At 42.7% G+C, this 21881-nt stretch overlaps 1 protein-coding gene across 3 annotated transcripts in view; it reads left to right on the top strand.

Annotated features, from left to right (window-relative positions):
• cep104 (centrosomal protein 104) overlaps positions 1-21881 on the top strand; it is a 73567-nt gene that overhangs the window by 449 nt on the left and 51237 nt on the right. For 2 of the 3 annotated variants that reach the window (XM_041846464.2, XM_041846463.2), the window contains exons 2-11: positions 216-342; positions 1075-1248; positions 1677-1815; positions 1978-2040; positions 3447-3523; positions 8186-8354; positions 9590-9745; positions 11819-12046; positions 13175-13384; positions 13551-13718. In XM_041846464.2, the coding sequence (XP_041702398.1) occupies positions 230-342; positions 1075-1248; positions 1677-1815; positions 1978-2040; positions 3447-3523; positions 8186-8354; positions 9590-9745; positions 11819-12046; positions 13175-13384; positions 13551-13718 (1497 nt within the window). In that variant the 5' untranslated portion in view covers positions 216-229. The remainder of the gene's footprint in view (positions 1-215; positions 343-1074; positions 1249-1676; positions 1816-1977; positions 2041-3446; positions 3524-8185; positions 8355-9589; positions 9746-11818; positions 12047-13174; positions 13385-13550; positions 13719-21881) is intronic. The other variant, XM_041846465.2, reaches the window with a different exon arrangement.

The following is a 21881-nucleotide window of genomic DNA, read 5'->3' as shown; positions in this document are numbered from 1 at the left end:
TAGCCTACACATCAAATATGAATACGAGTGTGTCCATTGTAGAGGAGTGTAGCTGTCAAGGTTTATCTCAATCCCAGAGTGAAGATTGCTGTCAGTCTTCCATGGTTTATGAGTTTAGGTAGCTAGCTAATTACTGTGCAAATCTATTTGATAGTGAAAGGTGCTTCAGATGATATTCAGTTGTAGATTATGTTATGTTTCTCCATCTTTGATAGTGTGCAGCAGCAAGATGCCTCGGAAGATAGGATTCACCCTGGTCAGTTCCTCCGGTCACGAAGATAACTTCAGTGCCAAGGAGCTGATGGTCCATGCACCTACGGTCAATGGCTGGAGATCTGCCAGGTAGACACTCTCACACACACACTCTCTCTCTCACACACACACACACACAAACTTATACTGAATCCCAAACCGGTCCCTTCCCCTGGCTCTCAATTTGCACGTTCACATGCGCCTCCGTCATATGCAAGTGTCCCAAAGCTGAGGGAGTGAAATTATCTAGGGTGTAGGGTCTTATTAGATCCTCCGATAGCCACTTCAACCAAGTCAGCAAGGCTGCAGGCTCCAGAGTGAAGTGCTATTCCAACATGCACTGCGATATGTTTGGAGTTTACGCAGTTTCATACCAAAAATTGCGAGGCGTGCCGAATTATATGACACGTGCGTTTTGTTTGTGTCTGATTTTGAGGCTTGACACATGAAACAAATGAAATACCTCCCAAATTAAATGTTTATCTGTTACTGAGAGTTATATTTTGTTAAACAACAGGGGGAATTTCATGCTCGTTTTATAATTTAAATGTAGAACATGAATTGCATCATTCAAGTCAGGAGTGTGTCCCGAAATTGATGGGTTTATTGATCCCCTCGCCACTTTATTGAAGTCACCTTCTGAGTTTCATCACCAACATGTGACAACGGAGGGCCCTCCAAACGAGTTGGTAGGGGCGAGGGGCTGGTTTGGGATTCACACACATACACACACACACACACACATTGGTTTTAGATCTGTTTTTCAGTAATGTACTGTAAGTGCAGTACTAGAAGTACCAACCTCACTGTTTCCTTCCATAGGTTCTGTCCATACCCTCAGCAGGTCACTTTGCAGTTGTCAGAGCGGAGTCGGGTCCGTAAGCTGCAGCTGCTTGCCCACCAGTACCTGATATCAGGCAAAATAGAGTTCCACATCGGGGACCGACTGCCAGAGGCCGACTCACCTGGTCTCTCTGGGCCCCTCCGCAGGCTAGGGTGAGTCAGTAGAACCAGCGAAAATAGATGTCTGCCTGACACAGATGAGTCATATTCATTAGGCACCAAAAGCAAGAAAATGGACTAAATCAGGGAGGGAGTATCAGAACTTGTCTGATAGAAAATGTGTGTTCTTGTTTTCTGTTGCAAAACATTTTGCTATGGTGTACCCTAATGTATATGAGTCTGGCTTAGTTGGTTGTCATGTTTCTATGGAGCATGGTGCTGTGAACACAAAGGTTGTGAGTTCAATTCCCACTTGACACACATATAGTATTGAATATACATGCTGAACTTCAGCATCTGTTATTTCTAAGTAACTATATTACTATTATGATATATAGGCCTACATTTTCATCATATGTACTGCATTGTCATTACAAGAAAGGTGCACAGTAATAGGAATTGATATGCAACTTTTGCCATAGGTATGTTTCTCTATCGGACAATGAGAAAACAGGCTTCAAAGCCCGGGAGCTGAAGTCTGTTCACGTGGACGCCATTGGAACTTACATCCGTATAACCTTTCACAGAAACCATGTCAACCGCTACAACCTTTACAACCAGGTACTCCACCATGTTTCACTCACAGTCAATCACTACTTACCGGTACTACTACACATAAAGTCATTCCCCTTAAAATGTTAATTTAACTTACATACTACCATGTTCATAAAATTTTATAGTTTATTCAATTTTTTTCCCATAGACTTTTGTTTATCATTTCAGGTTGCATTGGTTGCCATTAATGTTTTGGGAGATTCTGTGGATGGCACTGCTGTTGACACAATTGTAAGTGGTCGCTCTTTAATGTATATTTAAGGTGCAGTATTACTGTGAAACACCAGATGGAGCTGCTGTACTAGTATTTGTGTGAGGCTCCCAATTTGAAAATTTCTTGATAGATGTTTTTATTAGCACAGCCTATTTGATTTCATTACTTGTCCATAAGCATTTAACCCACGACGGTGAGTATGACTAACCATATACACATTATAGGCCTACATTGTTCTGCAGATAATCCTAGTCGATATTTCTGAATATTGTGGTCCTCCTGTAGCTGAGTTGGTAAAGCATGGCTCTTGCAACGCCAGGATAGTGGGTTCGATTGCTGGGACCACCCATAAGTAAAAGAAGCTATGCACCCAAGACTGTAAATCGCTTTGGATTAAAGCGTCTGCTAATTGGCATATATATATTTTTGGTGTTATGTGTTTCCATAATATGTATTTATGTATAGAGAAAATAGAAAGCCCTTTTTTCCACTGTTTATGTATGCAAACTGTGTGTCAGTGCATGTTTACAAAATGCACACAGACAGTATGCACACAAACACAGTGTTTCTGTTGTTGCGTGGTTGCATGGTGGTCACTGTGTGTGCCTGTATTGGCATCTGTATTGGTGTGTTCACGTGCTTGCCCTGACGGGCATGGGGCAGGAATGTGGTAATCTGACTCAGAGGGCAGAGTAATCACAGAGGAGGACTTAGCCACTGTAATCAGATAGACCTGAGGACAGACAGCCCCTGGAAGAGAGTGGCCCAGCTCCGGGGGGAGGTTTCCCCTAGCTGCAGATAAAAGATCAGCTTCCCCTCCCCTCCCCAGTCCTAACCTTAACCATTAATGTGGAAAATGCAAAGCTGACGAAAGATCAGCATCTAGGGGCAACTTTCCCCTACACCAAGTGGCCCAGCCTTACCTCTCCAACACACAGATAGGCAGATTCCACGGTACAAGCTTCACATTGTCACACTCTAATCCCACTCTTAGGCACCTCCACCCGGCCACAGTGTTAGCTGGCCTGGTTATCTCTCAGGGGTTTAGTGTTCTTACTGCTCCATGTATGTTGTGATTGTACAGATAAAGCCTATAGAGTGACATATTGAAGTATGCTGAGTGAGGTCTGGTCGTATCATTGACATACTACTTGTGGTAGATCATCTAACTCTGTGGTGTTGTGGCACTGATGACTTGCCTCATCTATTATTATACAGAGTTGAGTAGTCCTCTTATCAAGTCCATGTTACTGTTCATTCTCTTATTTACAACTAGACTATGCCCCATTCCTGTATACATAATAATGACTCCGTTAACAGTGGTTGTGTGTTTTACTGAGCAGATGACCTGTCTGTGCCTTATGGCTGTGTGTTTTAGAGCCTGTAATTGAGAGAGGTTAATTGTACCTCTGTTTGCCCTCAGCCTAGCAGAAAGCAACTGATTGAGCACTACCTCAACAGCAGTCAACACGAGACCGCCTTGGATGGAACATACATGGGGTAAGGGTTGAAGGCTCATGGCGCATTGTACTGTGAAGTGCTCTGTGACAATGCTATTTAAACAAAACATTAGCCTTGAAGTTGACATATGATCACCACTCAATTTTCCATTTCCATTTGACAGTTTTTCCTCTTTAGCTTGGACTACAGTCTGTTAACAGTAGATCTGGCTAATGTAGAATCCAGGCTATAGAAAAACACAACTGATGCGTCAATTGGAATAGTTGTCAATTAGTCACTCTGAGACTCCAAGATATCATTAACATTTTTTGAAAAACAAAACAATATCCCATAGATCAGGGGTAAGCAAATAGATGAAGCCGCGGGCCGATTTTTCTTGGAGCAGATGGTCGGGGGACCAGAACATCATTATAATATTTAGTACACTGCAAATTGACCACAACTACTGTAAGCCCAACAATAGATTGTATTTGAAAGCAACAATAATTTCATACCTTGAATACATTGAGACATGATCACGTCTCTTTTTTTTTATATGTGGGAATACTTGGGAACAGATTTCCTGAATTAAACTATTTTTTTTCTGAAATCCTTGTGATTTTTGTCTGACCAAAACCGAAAATCCTAAATATATACAGTACCAGTCAAAAGTTTGGACACACCTACTCATTCCAGGGTTTTTCTTTATTTTTACTATTTTCTACATTGTAGAATAATAGTGAAGACATCAAAACTATGAAATAACACACATGGAATCATGTAGTAACCAAAAAAGTGTGAAACAAATCAAAATATATTTTAGATTTTAGTTTATTCAAAGTAGCCACCCTTTGCCTTGATGACAGCTTTGCACACTATTGGCATTCTCTCAACCAGCTTCATGAGGTAGTCACCTAGAATCAATTTCAATTAACAGGTGTGTCTTGTTAAAAGTTAATTTGTGGAATTTCTTTGAGCCAATCAGTTGTGTTGTGACAAGGTAGGGGTGGGATACAGCAGATAGCCCTATTTGGTAAAAGACCAAGTCCATATTATGGCAAGAACAGCTCAAATAAGCAAAGAGAAACAACAGTCCATCATTACTTTAAGACATGAAGGTCAGTCAATCCGGAACATTTCAAGAACTTTTAAAGTTTCTTCAAGTGCAGTCGCAGAAACCATCAAACGCCAGAGTTACCTCTGCTGCAGAGGATAAATTCATTAGAGTTAACTGCACCTCAGATTACAGTTCAAGTAACAGACACATCTCAACATCAACTGTTCAGAGGATACTGTGTAAATCAGGCCTTCATGGTCAAATTTGCTGCAAAGAAACCACTACTAAAGGACACCAATAAGAAGAAGAGACTTGCTTGGGCCAAGAAACATGAGCAATGGACATTAGACCGATGGAAATCTGTCCTTTGGTCTGATGAGTCCAAATTAGAGATTTTTGGTACTAACCGCCGTGTCTTTGTGAGACACAGAGTAGGTGAACGGATGATCTCCGCATGTGTAGTTCCCACCGTGAAGCATGGAGGAGGAGGTGTGATGGTGTGGGGGTGCTTCGCTGGTGACACTGTCTGTAATTTATTTAGAATTCAAGGCACACTTAACCAGCATGGCTACCACAGCATTCTGCAGCGATACGCCATCCCATCTGGTTTGCGCTTAGTGGGACTGTAATTTCTTTTTCAACAGGACAATGACCCAAAACACACCTCCAGGCTGTGTAAGGGCTATTTGACCAAGAAGGATAGTGATGGAGTGCTGCATCAGATGACCTGGCCTCCACAATCACCCGACCTCAACCCAATTGAGATGGTTTGGGATGAGTTGGACTGCAGAGTGAAGGAAAAGCAGCCAAAAAGTGCTCAGCATATGTGGGAACTCCTTCAAGACTGTTGGAAAAGCATTCCAGGTGAAGTGTGCAAAGCTGTCATCAAGGCAAAGGGTGACTACTTTGAAGAATCTCAAATATAAAATATATTTTGATTTGTTTAACACTTTTTTGGTTACTACATGATTTCATATGTGTTATTTCATAGTTTTTATGTCTTCACTATTATTCTGCAATCTAAAAAATAATATAAATAAAGAAAAACCCTTGAATGAGTAGGTGTGTTCAAACTTTCGACTGGTAGTGTATGTGTAGATATATATATATACAGTGGGGAGAACAAGTATTTGATACACTGCCAATTTTGCAGGTTTTCCTACTTACAAAGCATGTAGAGGTCTGTAATTTTTATCATAGGTACACTTCAACTGTGAGAGACGGAATCTAAAACTAAAATCCAGAAAATCACATTGTATGATTTTTAAGTAATTCATTTGCATTTTATTGCATGACATAAGTATTTGATACGTCAGAAAAACAGAACTTAATATTTGGTACAGAAACCTTTGTTTGCAATTACAGAGATCATACGTTTCCTGTAGGTCTTGACCAGGTTTACACACACTGCAGCAGGGATTTTGGCCCACTCCTCCATACAGACCTTCTCCAGATCCTTCAGGTTTCGGGGCTGTCGCTGGGCAATACGGACTTTCAGCTCCCTCCAAAGATGTTCTATTGGGTTCAGGTCTGGAGACTGGCTAGGCCACTCCAGGACCTTGAGATGCTTCTTACGGACCCACTCCTTAGTTGCCCTGGCTGTGTGTTTCGGGTCGTTGTCATGCTGGAAGACCCAGCCACGACCCATCTTCAATGCTCTTACTGAGGGAAGGAGGTTGTTGGCCAAGATCTCGCGATACATGGCCCAATCCATCCTCCCCTCAATACGGTGCAGTCGTCCTGTCCCCTTTGCAGAAAAGCATCCCCAAAGAATGATGTTTCCACCTCCATGCTTCACGGTTGGGATGGTGTTCTTGGGGTTGTACTCATCCTTCTTCTTCCTCGAAACACAGCGAGTGGAGTTTAGACCAAAAAGCTCTATTTTTGTCTCATCAGACCACATGACCTTCTCCCATTCCTCCTCTGGATCATCCAGATAGTCATTGGCAAACTTCAGACGGGCCTGGACATGCGCTGGCTTGAGCAGGGTGACCTTGTGTGCGCTGCAGGATTTTAATCCATGACGGCGTAGTGTGTTACTAATGGTTTTCTTTGAGACTGTGGTCCCAGCTCTCTTCAGGTCATTGACCAGGTCCTGCCGTGTAGTTCTGGGCAGATCCCTCACCTTCCTCATGATCATTGATGCCCCACGAGGTGAGATCTTGCATGGAGCCCCAGACCGAGGTTGATTGACCGTCATCTTGAACTTCTTCCATTTTCTAATAATTGCGCCAACAGTTGTTGCCTTCTCACCAAGCTGCTTGCCTATTGTCCTGTAGCCCATCCCAGCCTTATGCAGGTCTACAATTTTATCCCTGATGTCCTTACACAGCTCTCTGGTCTTGGCCATTGTGGAGAGGTTGGAGTCTGTTTGATTGAGTGTGTGGACAGGTGTATTTTATACAGGTAACGAGTTCAAACAGGTGCAGTTAATACAGGTAATGAGTGGAGAACAGGAGGGCTTCTTAAAGAAAAACTAATAGGTCTGTGAGAGCCGGAATTCTTACTGGTTGGTAGGTGATCAAATACTTATGTCATGCAATAAAATGCAAATTAATTACTTAAAAATCATACAATGTGATTGTCTGGATTTTTGTTTTAGATTCCGTCTCTCACAGTTGAAGTGTACCTATGATAAAAATTACAGACCTCTACATGCTTTGTAAGTAGGAAAACCTGCAAAATCGGCAGTGTATCAAATACTTGTTCTCCCCACTGTATATATATCTATCAGTGCCTTGCAAAAGTATTCATCCCCCTTGGCGTTTTTCCTATTTTGTTTCATTACAACCTGTAATTTAAATGGATTTTTATTTGGATTTCATGTAATGGACATACACAAAATACTCAAAATTGATGAAGTGAAAAAAATTAAATAAAACTTGTTTCAAAAAATTCAAAAAAATAAATAATGGTTCAGTGGTTCATGCTTATGTATTCACCCCCTTTGCTATGAAGCCCCTAAATAAGATTTGGTCGAACCAATTACCTTCAGAAGTCACATAATTAGTTAAATAAAGTCCACGTGTGCAATCTAAGTGTCACGTGATCTGTCACATGATCTCAGTGTATATATACACCTGTTCTGAAAGTCCTCAGAGGTGGCACCATGAAGACCAAGGAGCTCTCTGAATAGTTATGCACGCATAAGTTTTTCTTATTTCTTGTTTGTTTCACAATTAAAAATATTTTGCATCTTCAAAATGGTAGACATGTTGTGTAAATCAAATGATACAAACCCCCAAAAAATCAATTTTAATTCCAGATTGTAAGGCAACAAAATAGGAAAAATGACAAGGGGGGGTGAATACTTTCGCAAAGCCACTATATATATATATATATATATATATATATATATATATATATATATATATATACACTTTTTTTTCTTTTTTTAAACTAAAAACTGGGGGGCCAAAAGAAAAACGTCCTGTAGCCAACCCCTTCCATAGATGTTAAAAATTAAATAAAATTATTTTTAACAATACTGATGATACTTGGGAGTCGTGTTGTGACCCAACAAATGTAAATAATGTGTTTAACTAATGAAACACTTTCAGAGAACATTTGGAATACCTAATTGGGGTACATTGTTATCTACAAGTGGGAAATAAAGCTCTGGTCTCTGCATTAAAAGCAGCTCTATCCCATTGTGTCTTTTTCAGTAAGTGTGAGTCCATCTCTCCTCTGGATGACCTGGCTTTTGACATGTACCAGGACCCCGAGGTAGCCCACATCATCCGCCTGCTGGATGACAAGAAGCAGGAGATGGTCCATCAGGAGCTATACGAGTTCGCCAAAACACTCAAGCAGGCTATCGCTGACCTGCAGAAGGTACTTCTGGGGTCTTCTGTGTGAAAATGGAACAACATACCTAATAGCCTGTTCCCCCTTGGTCCTTATGTAGATCTGAAAATATTGCATAGTTAGATTTAAGTAATATGATGGAAATTCCACCTAGCCTATCAGAGGATAAGGTGCCATATTGCTTATACAGTACCTACCTATCCTTCTACATGAAGTGCCTAGGGGTAGGGAAAAATTGTTGTTTTGGAATTGGGGAATAGAATCACAAGCAAGAAGTTTGACAATGAAACAGTGCACAGATATGTTATCATTGCATTACAAATGGACACATACAGTATACTCCATATCAAGTCTTGCATTCATATCTTTTTGTCGGTGTCTGTAATCGTCGTCGTTAAACATTGTTCCGATTCCTGTCGCCAATCACCCATGAATACTTAATAAGTACAACAGCTGCGGTTGTTGCGTCAAACCAGACGCCACCCCGTAGCCAAAGAACTTCCCAAACCCAATTCCAACCCCCTTGTTAGCCTGGCTAATTAGCATTGCATACACTGCTGTTACCAAGGTGGTCAAACCAAAACTCTTCCTCCATAGCCCCTTGAGGGTATAACTCACACCAATGCAGGATTGATAGAAAAGGCAATTATTTCATATTGTCACATACTTCAAATATATCTACTACTAATTGTATTTCACATTAGTAGCTAATGCTGTGTTACCCATAGCCTTATATATCTGTGTTACCTGGCACCGGACTAGCAAGCTTGCTCAGTTCTATGGAATTTCCCTGTAAAACTATGCATGGGAGTTACTGTAACCTATGGCGTCTATCCCAAATGGCACCCTATTCCCTATGTAGAGCACTACTTCCCTATGGGCCCTGGTCAAAAGTAGTGCACTATAAAGTGAATAGGGTGCCATTTGGGATATAGACAATGGTCAAATATCCAGTTCGTAAACGTTAACGATTCCGTCCATGGAATACCATGATGCCCTGTTGGCATGGCAATGTCCAGTTGCATAGTAACCACAATTTACGGAGAATTTGCTCACAATTTTTTGTATGCGCTCATGTTGAACAATATAAGATAGTTTGCCACTTCCTTCCAACATCTAGGCTTTTTGTTGTCCATTCATGGACATGAAAATATTTAATCACAAAAAAAGACATTTTTTTTAAAAAACATACTCTGTTTCTCTTTCTCCATCCTCTCTCCTCTTTCCGTCTCCTTCTGTCCCCCTGTGTGACTGTGGGCTAGGTAGGAGAACGTCTGGGCCGATATGATGTGGAGAAATGCTGTGCCATAGAAAAGGAGGACTACGACACAGCCAAGAAGAAGAAGGAGCAGATGGAGGAGTACAGGATGACAGTGTACCATCAACTGGAGGTCCACAACCTACTGGACATGGGCACGGTGAGTGGCTCAATGTGGCTTCTTGGGTCATTTGAATTGTTGTGACTGGGAACATACACTATATATACAAAAGTATGTGGACACCCCTTCAAATGAGTGGATTCGGCTATTTCACTACACCCGTTGCTGACAGGTGTATAAAATCGAGCACACAGCCATGCAATCTCCATAGACAAACATTGGCAGTAGAATGGCCTTACTAAAGAGCTCAGTGACTTTCAACGTGGCACCGTCATAGGATGCCACCTTTCCATCAAGTCAGTTCATCAAATTTCTGCCCTGCTAGAGCTGCCCCGGTCAACTGTAAGTGCTGTTATTGTGAAGTGGAAATGTCTAGGAGCAACAACGGCTCAGCATTGAAGTGGTAGGCCACACAAGCTCACAGAAGGGGACCGCCGAGTGCTGAAGCGTGTAACAATCGTCTGTCGTTGGTTGCAACACTCACTACCGAGTTCCAAACTGCCTCTGGAAGCAATGTCAGCACAATTAGTGTTTGTCGGGAGCTTCATGAAATGGGTTTCCATGGCCATGCAGCCGCACACAAGCCTAAGATCACCATGCGCAATGCCAACCATCGGCTGGAGTGGTGTGAAGCTCGCTGCCATTGTACTCTGGAGCAGTGGAAACGTGTTCTATGGAGTGATGAATCACGCTTCACCATCTGGCAGTCTGACGGACATATCTGGTTTTGGCGGATGCCAGGAGAACGCTACCTGCCCGAATTCCTTGTGCCAACTGTCAAGTTTGGTGGAGGAGGAATAATGGTCTGGGGCTGTTTTTCATGGTTTGGGCTAGGCCCCTTAGTTCCAGTGAAGGGAAATCGTAACGCTACAGCATACAATGACATTCTAGACGATTCTGTGCTTCTAACTTTGTGGCAACAGTTTGGGGAAGGCCCTTTCCTGTTTCAGCATGACAATGCCCCCGTGCACAAATTGAGGTCCATACAGAAATGGTTTGTCGAGATCAGTGTGGAAGAACTTGACTGGCCTGCACAGAGCCCTGACCTCAACCCCATTGAACACCTTTGGGATTAATTAAAACGCTGACTGCAAGCCAGGCCTAATCATCCAACATCAATGCCCGACCTCACTAAAGCTATTATGACTGAATGGAAGCAAGTCCCTGCATCAATGTTCCAACATCTAGTGGAAAGCCTTCGCAGAAGAGTGGAGGCTGTTATAGCAGCGAAGGGGGGACCAACTCCATATTAATGCCCATGATTTTGGAACGAGATGTTCGATGAGCAGGTGTCCACATACTTTTGGTCATGTAGTGTAAGTTAATGCCCTCATTGAACAATATTAATTGAGTTTTCGGATAAAACAGCATAAAAACAGTGCTGTGACAACATATCAACAGAAAACAAACATGACCTTAAATACATTATCAGTTTGTTCACTATGGCAGCGGTTCCCAAACTTTTCCTTTCCGGGGACCACCAAGTCACAGTCAAAGGCTATTGAGGTCTACCATTTGCGGAGTCACAGAATGTTTTTACATTAAATATCTTAGCGGTACATTTTTGTCTATTTTTTTTCAGTGAATGTAACAGATTAACGTCCTATTATGTTTGTTATACAATTTCCATTGTTAAAAGTAATGTAACATTGCATACACCATCATTATAGTCCCAACTGTTATTATTTTTCACACAAAAAAGGACCACAGGTTGAAAACCACTGCACTATGGTAGTTAATGGCCTTTTTATTATTTTGTATCCAAATTAACTAGCATGTCTACAATTATTTATATATTTTTGTCATTTTAGCAGACGCTCTTATCCAGAGCGACTTACAGGAGCAATTACGGTTAAGTGCCTTGCTGATGGGTACATCGACAGATTTTTCACCTAGTCTGCTCAGGGATTTGAACCAGTGACCTTTCGGTTACTGGCCCATTGCGCTTAACCGCTAGGCTACCTGCCGCCCCATATATCCCATATCCCATCTTCCATCATTTTACATGAAATGGCATTAGGTCATCTTTCAACCTTGACACCCACCAACATTGCAAAGCCAAGCCGTTTGACGAGGAAAGCCCTCCCTCTTCTCTCCTCATGCTGGCTTTAGATAAGGAAGATTATGGAGTCACCATCCAAGGACCCTCCCGATGTGCCTTCCCCACGCCGCCACCAAGTAGGACACAAGATGAGGGTCGTCACGGAAACGAGGAGGAGGAGAAACCAGGATCCTGTGACCACGGAGACTGTGGACCCTTTCCCCCCCAAACCTGTCAGTCCCTTGCTGTGCTCCCTCCCTCTGACGCCACGCGCCCACCCAGCAGTGCCCAGGATAGACGTAAGTCCCAATAAGAGCCGTAGCCTGGAAATCCACACTGAATCACACTATGTAGCGTTACTGTTTCACTTGTGAAATGAATCATGATTCAGTTTAGCAAAGACTAACCTCCCTAGTTAAAAAGCTCTGATTTTAGCAGCCAATGTGAGTGATGCCCAGTTATAGTTAGTTTTCTTATGCTATTTTCCTTCACAACCTTTTCCTTTTTCCCATGTTATACCAAACCAAAAAAGTTATTGAAGAAGAGTTATAGCCACAATGTCGCCACAAGAAACACACTGAGCCCCTCCTTATAATCTGCAGTTGTGTTTGGAACACTCAAACATGGGATTATGACCAATATTTTATATGGTTTACTCACCAGTGTGACTGCAAACAGGTTCAGTTTCACAATTTAATTAAAAGTGTGAAACAGTTGAGTGACTTTAGCACGTGCCAACCTGGCTGGAAGGCCCTGCTTGTAGCCTTTTACAAGACAGGAGTATTGTGCCAGTTGGCTGGCAGTTATACTTGGATTAGATATTATACCTGGGTTCTAAAACTCATTATAAACTGGGTGGTTCGAGATCTGAATGCTGATTGGCTGACAGCCATGGTATATCAGACCGTATACCATGGGTATGACAAAACATTTATTTTCCCTGCTCTAATTAAATTGGTAACCAGTATACCACACCTCCTCTGGCCTTATTGCTTAATTATACATACAACGACAGCATAGTCAATGAAAGCAACATTTGTTTTAGTAGATAATCTGATCAAGCAATCTTTTCACCAGTCTGTCTAGCTTGGTCTGTTTGGTCTGTTACATGGTCTGTTTCTCTTGAACACTGAAATGTTCAGTGTATCTCAACACTTGAGATATCTTGGTGTGTAAAATGTAAACCTGCTTAAATCTTCATTTATCAAGATCAAACTCTTAAACACCCCAAACTCTTAACCAACCCAACAGGTAGCTTTTGTTTATTTCAATCATAAATTTGTGTTGCTGCAAGCAAAATAATATTAGGGTCATGTGAGGTTATCTTAAAGAAGTTAATTGATCTATATAGAAACATGATCTAACCACATGAATTAAACAATAGTTTGATGTCCCATTGATCTCCCATTGAATGACTGTATGCACAGGTCCCCGCCCTGCCTTATGACGAGAGACCCCTACCTGCCCTGCAGAGGAAGGGGGAGATGTCCCAGAGCCAGCCTGAGGAGTCCTCTCTCCCGCCCTCTCCCCTGGCCACCATCCCTTGTAGCCCTGGTGTAACTGGGGAGCCTGAGCCCCTCACAGAGAGGGCCCAGAGAGAGGCCAGTTTCCCTGTTGAGGTGTACGGAGACGGACTGGTGAGATAAATGCACGCAAGCGTACACACACAGACACACACACACACACACACACACATCCCAGACAGAAAAACCCAGACTTTGCATGATGTATCTCTCATAAACTGCCCAGAGGGTGGACTGACTGACTTACTTTCTAATCCTCCCCTTGCCCCATCCGCCCTAGGTGGCTGGAGCCTATTCAAAAACTTGGTCCTACCGGGAAGATGCCCTGCTGGCTGTCTACAAGAAGCTGACGGAAGTATCGGCCGGGACGCCCAAGGAGAAACTGAGGAACATGATGAGGGCAGCAGTGTTTCTGGTCAAGAAGGCCCTCAAGGATAAAGTATCATCTGTGAGTTTTAAATGGCATTGTATTTGGTGTGTCCCAGATGGCATCGTATTCCCTATATAGTGCACTACTTTTGACCAGAGCGCTATGGGCCCTGGTCAAAAGTAGTGCACAATATAGGGAATAGGGTGGCATTTTGGACACAGACACTCTCCCTATTTAGCCTAGGTGTGATCATTTACTGGCAGTTGTGATGCCAGAGGATCTTTTTGGGGGTTGTGTTCTTTATCACTCAGAACAGTAGGTTAACATTCACCTTTTAGTGCCTTTAACCACACTTGGCCCAGATTGAGGTTACAAACAACATGTAGAACATAAAAAAGAGCTATCTATATGCCTCATGCCACAGTGACTAACCGCTCTTGTTGCCTGAGGCTGAGTTATGGAGGCCAACATTCAATCTAACCCACGCTGTGGGAAACCTGCACTGGGGGTAGTGATATGGTTACCGTTTCACAGTAGTGTGTTGAACAGAGAAGTGTGTGTGCACTGAGTAGTTTGTGAACAGAGTAAATATTGATCATGCCGTTTGAGAGGGTGGTTTGCACACAAAAATAGACACAACTTCAGAAATATATATAATTTCTCTTGCTTAGTCTACACAGCAGGCGGCGGGGACATTTCTGGCCAATTTTTGTCTATTTTGTGTGCGAACCATGCTCTTATTTGTGGACTTCCTTGTTTAGGCATTATTTAACATGGGTGGATATTATTTGTGACACTTTTCTCCCTGTGTTTGCTGAACAAGTTCAGAGTTTTCCCTTGAAAGTCTATACGATCAGCGCAATATAGAATGATAAAGTGAAAGGCATTGTCCATGTTTTGAAGGCAGGTAACCAATCAGGTTATTTGTTGTTGCTGTCAGCTGGAAGTGGCTGGAGGATAAACTGAAGGACAGTGTTGGTTTCAGGCCTGTGGTGGATGGTAAACCTTTAACCATGTCTTATTTCCCATCTTCCAAAAGTCATAACTGGAGAAAAAAAATCTCAATATGTAACGTGAACAAACATTCATTGCCACAAATATATAAATTGTAAATTCCAGAAAAATACACAGTACCAAAGTTTCCACAGAAATTGTATACTCATGAAACAGTATTTTAAAAACTGGTGAGGGAAGGTGTCAGTAGCGGTGCGTGGGTAAAATCACTGGGGAAGCAAAGCCAGGAAAAAAAGGCATATTACAACCTATACGTTGTGATAATTGCATTGTTTGCTCTGTAACCTGTTAGTTCATATGCCTTGACACTGATATATAGATCTAAGGCTGAGACAATAAGAAGACACAGTAGCAGATTAAATTCAACCACACCTTTGTTTTATCACAAAACCGGAGAGCAACATCTGTCCGGTGAGGCCCACAAAATATATTGCATGTAACAAACAGTTACATAACCTACTACAGCATGGTCAAGCAAGTTAATGTTTTCGTCATTTTCGGACTACTAAACAACTACTGATTTAGAACAATGGAGAGTTACCGCAAGTCTCAAAGAAAACAGGCTCTGCCTCCACTATTCCAGCGCCATTTCAACTTCAACATTTCAACATCATCTAATCACCAATCAATCAATCAATCAATTTTATTTTATATAGCCCTTCGTACATCAGCTAATATCTCGAAGTGCTGTACAGAAACCCAGCCTAAAACCCCAAACAGCTAGTAATGCAGGTGTAGAAGCACGGTGGCTAGGAAAAACTCCCTAGAAAGGCCAAAACCTAGGAAGAAACCTAGAGAGGAACCAGGCTATGAGGGGTGGCCAGTCCTCTTCTGGCTGTGCCGGGTGGAGATTATAACAGAACCATGCCAAGATGTTCAAAAATGTTCATAAGTGACAAGCATGGTCAAATAATAATCAGGAATAAATCTCAGTTGGCTTTTCATAGCCGATCATTAAGAGTTGAAAACAGCAGGTCTGGGACAGGTAGGGGTTCCATAACCGCAGGCAGAACAGTTGAAACTGGAATAGCAGCAAGGCCAGGCGGACTGGGGACAGCAAGGAGTCACCACGGCCGGTAGTCCCGACGTATGGTCCTAGGGCTCAGGTCTCTCAGTTGGCTTTTCATAGCCGATCATTAAGAGTTGAAAACAGCAGGTCTGGGACAGGTAGGGGTTTCGGAACCGCAGGCAGAACAGTTGAAACTGGAATAGCAGCAAGGCCAGGCGGACTGGGGACAGCAAGGTGTCAGCATGCCCGGTAGTCCTGACGTATGGTCCTAGGGCTCAGGTTCTCAGAGAGAAAGAGAGAACGAGAGAATTAGAGAGAGCATACTTAAATTCACACAGGACACTGGATAAGACAGGAGAAGTACTCCAGGTATAACCAACTAACCCCAGCCCCCGACACATAAACTACTGCAGCATAAATACTGGAGGCTGAGACAGGAGCGGTCCGGAGACACTGTGGCCCCATCCGAAGAAACCCCGGACAGGGCCAAACAGGAAGGATATAACCCCACCCACTCTGCCAAAGCACAGCCCCCGCACCACTAGAGGGATATCCTCAACCACCAACTTACAATCCTGAGACAAGGCCGAGTATAGCCCACAGAGGTCTCCACCACAGCACAAACCAAGGGGGGCGCCAACCCAGACAGGAAGATCACGTCAGTAACTCAACCCACTCAAGTGACGCACCCCTCCTAGGGACGGCATGAAAGAGCACCAGCAAGCCAGTGACTCAGCCCCTGTAACAGGGTTAGAGGCAGAGAACCCCAGTGGAGAGAGGGGAACCGGCCTGGCAGAGACAGCAAGGGCTGTTCGTTGCTCCAGAGCCTTTCCGTTCACCTTCACACTCCTGGGCCAGACTACACTCAATCATATGACCTACTGAAGAGATAAGTCTTCAGTAAAGACTTAAAGGTTGAGACCGAGTCTGCGTCTCTCACATGGGTAGGCAGACTGTTCCATAAAAATGGAGATCTATAGGAGAAAGCCCTGCCTCCCGCTGTTTGCTTAGAAATTCTAGGGACAATTAGGAGGCCTGCGTCTTGTGACCGTAGCGTACGTATTGGTATGTACGGCAGGACCAACTCGGAAAGATAGGTAGGAGCAAGCCCATGTAACGCTTTATAGGTTAACAGTAAAACCTTGAAATCAGCCCTTGCCTTAACAGGAAGCCAGTGTAGGGAAGCTAGCACTGGAGTAATATGATCAAATTTCTTGGTTCTAGTCAGGATTCTAGCAGCCGTATTTAGCACTAACTGAAGTTTATTTAGTGCTTTATCCGGGTAGCCGGAAAGTAGAGCATTGCAGTAGTCTAACCTAGAAGTAACAAATGCATGGATTAATTTTTCTGCATCATTTTTGGACAGAAAATTTCTGATTTTTGCAATGTTACGTAGATGGAAAAAAGCTGTCCTTGAAACAGTCTTGATATGTTAATCAAAAGAGAGATCAGGGTCAAGAGTAACGCCGAGGTCCTTCACAGTTTTATTTGAGACGACTTTACAACCATCAAGATGAATTGTCAGATTTAACAGAAGATCTCTTTGTTTCTTGGGACCTAGAACAAGCATCTCTGTTTTGTCCGAGTTTAAAAGTAGAAAGTTTTCAGCCATCCACTTCCTTATGTCTGAAACACAGGCTTCTAGCGAGGGCAATTTTGGGGCTTCACCATGTTTCATTGAAATGTACAGCTGTGTGTCATCCGCATAGCAGTGAAAGTTAACATTATGTTTTCGAATAACATCCCCAAGAGGTAAAATATATAGTGAAAACAATAGTGGTCCTAAAACGGAACCTTGAGGAACACCGAAATGTACAGTTGATTTGTCGGAGGACAGACCATTCACAGAGACAAACTGATATCTTTCCGACAGGTAAGATCTAAACCAGGCCAGAACTTGTCCGTGTAGACCAATTTGGGTTTCCAGTCTCTCCAAAAGAATGTGGTGATCGATGGTGTCAAAGGCAGCACTAAGGTCTAGTAGCACGAGGACAGATGCAGAGCCTCGGTCTGACGCCATTAAAAGGTCATTTACCACCTTCACAAGTGCAGTCTCAGTGCTATGATGGGGTCTAAAACCAGACTGAAGCATTTCGTATACATTGTTTGTCTTCAGAAAGGCAGTGAGTTGCTGCGCAACAGCTTTTTCAAAAATTTTTGAGAGGAATGGAAGATTCGATATAGGCCGATAGTTTTTTATATTTTCCGGGTCAAGGTTTGGCTTTTTCAAGAGAGGCTTTATCACTGCCACTTTTAGTTACCAATGCTTAGTCCAATACAGTGACAACAACTAAAAGATACAAAAAACGATTTAGTCCAGTCAACGTAAGGTAAATCTGATGTGGCTGTCCATTGTACTGATTTATCTGTGTGTGCAAGTAGAAAAAACATGTTGACTCACCCTACTTGTAGAGAAACGCCAATGCCATCCTCCTCTTTCATGTTGCCTAAACGGTCTATGAATCTGTCATGATACAGGACATGCTTTTAGTTTTTGTTGTCCTAGGCTACCTGGCTAAAATGCCAGTCCAGCTACTTAACATTAGTCTACTTCATCTAGCTACATGTTGAACTTCCGTCCTTTCAGGCCAGGGGCACAATGTATGATTTTATGGTTGGATCAGAATTGCCGTTATAATCATTGGCTAGTACGGAGAATTAAGTAAAACCACAAGTCCAAATACCTATTTACATCCCTGGCTAATTTAGGAAAGCACCAATGCTCGCTGGCTTCTCTTGTATTCAATGCTATGGGCGGCAACAATATCATATTATTTTTGACCAGACAGCATCAGATAGATGAGCTTCACATACAGAGACAGAGGGGCGCTGTTTCACTTGCTCTGAATACTTTCTCCGCACTTGCGAATTGAAGGAAAATTATGAAGATGAAAGATACCTTATTTTATATATATATATTTTTTTTTTCTTGGTAATTTTTTTGGGGGGAAAGCCTGGCTTCTCTTGGCATCCATGAATAGACACCACTGGAATGTGTAAGGTTTTGTTGTCAATTGAAAAGCTTTGTAAAGTGAATTGTAAATGGATAGTTTGTTAGCAGTGACACACATAGACACACATGAAGGCCAGATATGTTTATTGCTGTCACAGGCTTCGATTGATTATGCTCTCTGAGTGCTTTACACTGCAGCTATTCACCATTAGAGCTTCCTACCAACCGTACACACACACATACCAAACACACACATCAAATACACACCACACACATACACACCAAATACACACACACACACACATTCTACACCCCCCCAACAATGCTGTCCCTGTCCCACTAACATTCCCACTGCTCGCTGTTAGAGGTCTCTCCTTAAACAAATATTAGAGAGGATTGGTGACAACGCTGGCCTTGTAAGTTGTAACCACTTTCCCTGACTTGTCCTTTAATGAGAAAGATGGTCGCAATAATCCACACAGTTATTTATATATATGTGTGTGTGTGTGTGTGTATGTACAGTGCTATGAAAAAGTATTTGCCCCCTTTCTAATTTTCTCGACTTTTGCATATTTGTGATACTGAATGTTATCAGATCTTCAACCAAAACCTAATATTAGATAAAGGGAACATAAGTGGACAAATAACACAACAATTACATATTTATTTAATTTATTTCATAAACAAAGTTATGCAACACCCAATTCCCCTGTGTGAAAAAGTAATTGCCCCCTTACACTCAATAACTGGTTGTGCCACCTTTAGCTGCAATGACTCCAACCAAATGCTTCCTGTAGTTGTTGATCAGTCTCTCATGTCGCTGTGGAGGAATTTTGGCCCACTCTTCCATGCAGAACTGCTTTAACTCAGTAACGTGTGGGTTTTCAAGCATGAACTGCTCGTTTCAAGTCCTGCCACAACATCTCAAATGGGATTAGGTCTGGACTTTGACTAGGCCATTCCAAAACTTCCAATTTGTTGCTTTTTAGCAATTTTCATGTAGACTTGATTGTGTGTTTTGGATCATTGTCTTGCTGCATGACCCAGCTGCGCTTCAGCTTCAGCTCACAGACGGATGGTCTGACATTCTCCTGTAGAATTCTCTGATACAGAGCAGAATTCATGGTTCCTTCTATTAAGGCAAGTCATCCAGGTCCTGAGGCAGCAAAGCATCCCCAAACCATCACACCACCACCATGCTTGACCTTTGGTATGATGTTCTTACTGTGGAATGCAGTGTTTGGTTTTCGCCAGGCATTACTGGAACCATGTCGTCCAAAAAGTTATACTTTTGAATCATCTGTCCATAGAACGTTCTTCCAAGAGTCTTGATGATCATCCAGGTGCTTTTTGGCAAACTTGAGTCAACTTCAGCACTATATATATATACAGTGGGGAGAACAAGTATTTGATACACTGACGATTTTGCAGGTTTTCCTACTTACAAAGTATGTAGAGGTCTGTAATTTTTATCATAGGTATACTTCAACTGTGAGAGACGGAATCTAAAACAAAAATCCAGAAAATCACATTGTATGATTTTTAAGTAATTTGCATTTTATTTATATTATTTATAGTATTTGATACATCAGAAAAGCAGAACTTAATATTTGGTACAGAAACCTTTGTTTGCAATTACAGAGATCATACGTTTCCTGTAGGTCTTGACCAGGTTTTCACACACTGCAGCAGGGATTTTGGCCCACTCCTCCATACAGACCTTCTCCAGATCCTTCAGGTTTCGGGGCTGTCGCTGGGCAATACGGACTTTCAGCTCCCTCCAAAGATTTTCTATTGGGTTCAGGTCTGGAGACTGGCTAGGCCACTCCAGGACCTTGAGATGCTTCTTACGGAGCCACTCCTTAGTTGCTCTGGCTGTGTGTTTCGGTTCGTTGTCATGCTGGAAGACCCAGCCACGACCCATCTTCAATGCTCTTACTGAGGGAAGGAGGTTGTTGGCCAAGATCTCGCGATACATGGCCCCATCCATCCTCCCCCTCAATACGGTGCAGTCGTCCTGTCCCCTTTGCAGAAAAGCATCCCCAAAGAATGATGTTTCCACCTCCATGCTTCACGGTTGGGATGGTGTTCTTGGGGTTGTACTCATCCTTCTTCTTCCTCCAAACATGGCGAGTGGAGTTTAGACCAAAAAGCTCTATTTTTGTCTCATCAGACCACATGACCTTCTCCCATTCCTCCTCTGGATCATCCAGATGGTCATTGGCAAACTTCAGACGGGCCTGGACATGCGCTGGCTTGAGCAAGCGGACCTTGCGTGCGCTGCAGGATTTTAATCCATGACGGCGTAGTGTGTTACTAATGGTTTTCTTTGAGACTGTGGTCCCAGCTCTCTTCAGGTCATTGACCAGGTCCTGCCGTGTAGTTCTGGGCTGATCCCTCACCTTCCTCATGATCATTGATGCCTCACGAGGTGAGATCTTGCATGGAGCCCCAGGCCGAGGGTGATTGATCGTCATCTTGAACTTCTTCCATTTTCTAATAATTGCGCCAATAGTTGTTGCCTTCTCACCAAGCTGCTTGCCTATTGTCCTGTAGCCCATCCCAGCCTTGTGCAGGTCTACAATTTTATCCCTGATGTCCTTACACAGCTCTCCGGTCTTGGCCATTGTGGAGAGGTTGGAGTCTGTTTGATTGAGTGTGTGTGGACAGGTGTCTTTTATACAGGTAATGAGTGGAGAACAGGAGGGCTTCTTAAAGAAAAACTAACAGGTCTGTGAGAGCTGGAATTCTTACTGGTTGGTAGGTGATCAAATACAGTGGGGGGAAAAAAGTATTTAGTCAGCCACCAATTGTGCAAGTTCTCCCACTTAAAAAGATGAGAGAGGCCTGTAATTTTCATCATAGGTACACATCAACTATGACAGACAAAATGAGAGAAAAAAATCCAGAAAATCACATTGTAGGATTTTTTATGAATTTATTTGCAAATTATGGTGGAAAATAAGTGTTTGGTCAATAGCAAAAGTTTCTCAATACTTTGTTATATACCCTTTGTTTGCAATGACACAGGTCAAACGTTTTCTGTAAGTCTTCACAAGGTTTTCACACACTGTTGCTGGAATTTTGGCCCATTCCTCCATGCAGATCTCCTCTAGAGCAGTGACGTTTTGGGGCTGTCGCTGGGCAACACGGACTTTCAACTCCCTCCAAAGATTTTCTATGGGGTTGAGATCTGGAGACTGGCTAGGCCACTCCAGGACCTTGAAATGCTTCTTACGAAGCCACTCCTTCGTTGCCCGGGCGG

Source organism: Coregonus clupeaformis, chromosome 24 (genome assembly GCF_020615455.1).
Source record: "Coregonus clupeaformis isolate EN_2021a chromosome 24, ASM2061545v1, whole genome shotgun sequence".
Classification (NCBI taxonomy): domain Eukaryota; kingdom Metazoa; phylum Chordata; class Actinopteri; order Salmoniformes; family Salmonidae; genus Coregonus; species Coregonus clupeaformis.
The sequence above is the reverse complement of the archived record's forward strand: the minus strand, read 5'-3'. Positions and strand labels throughout refer to the sequence as shown.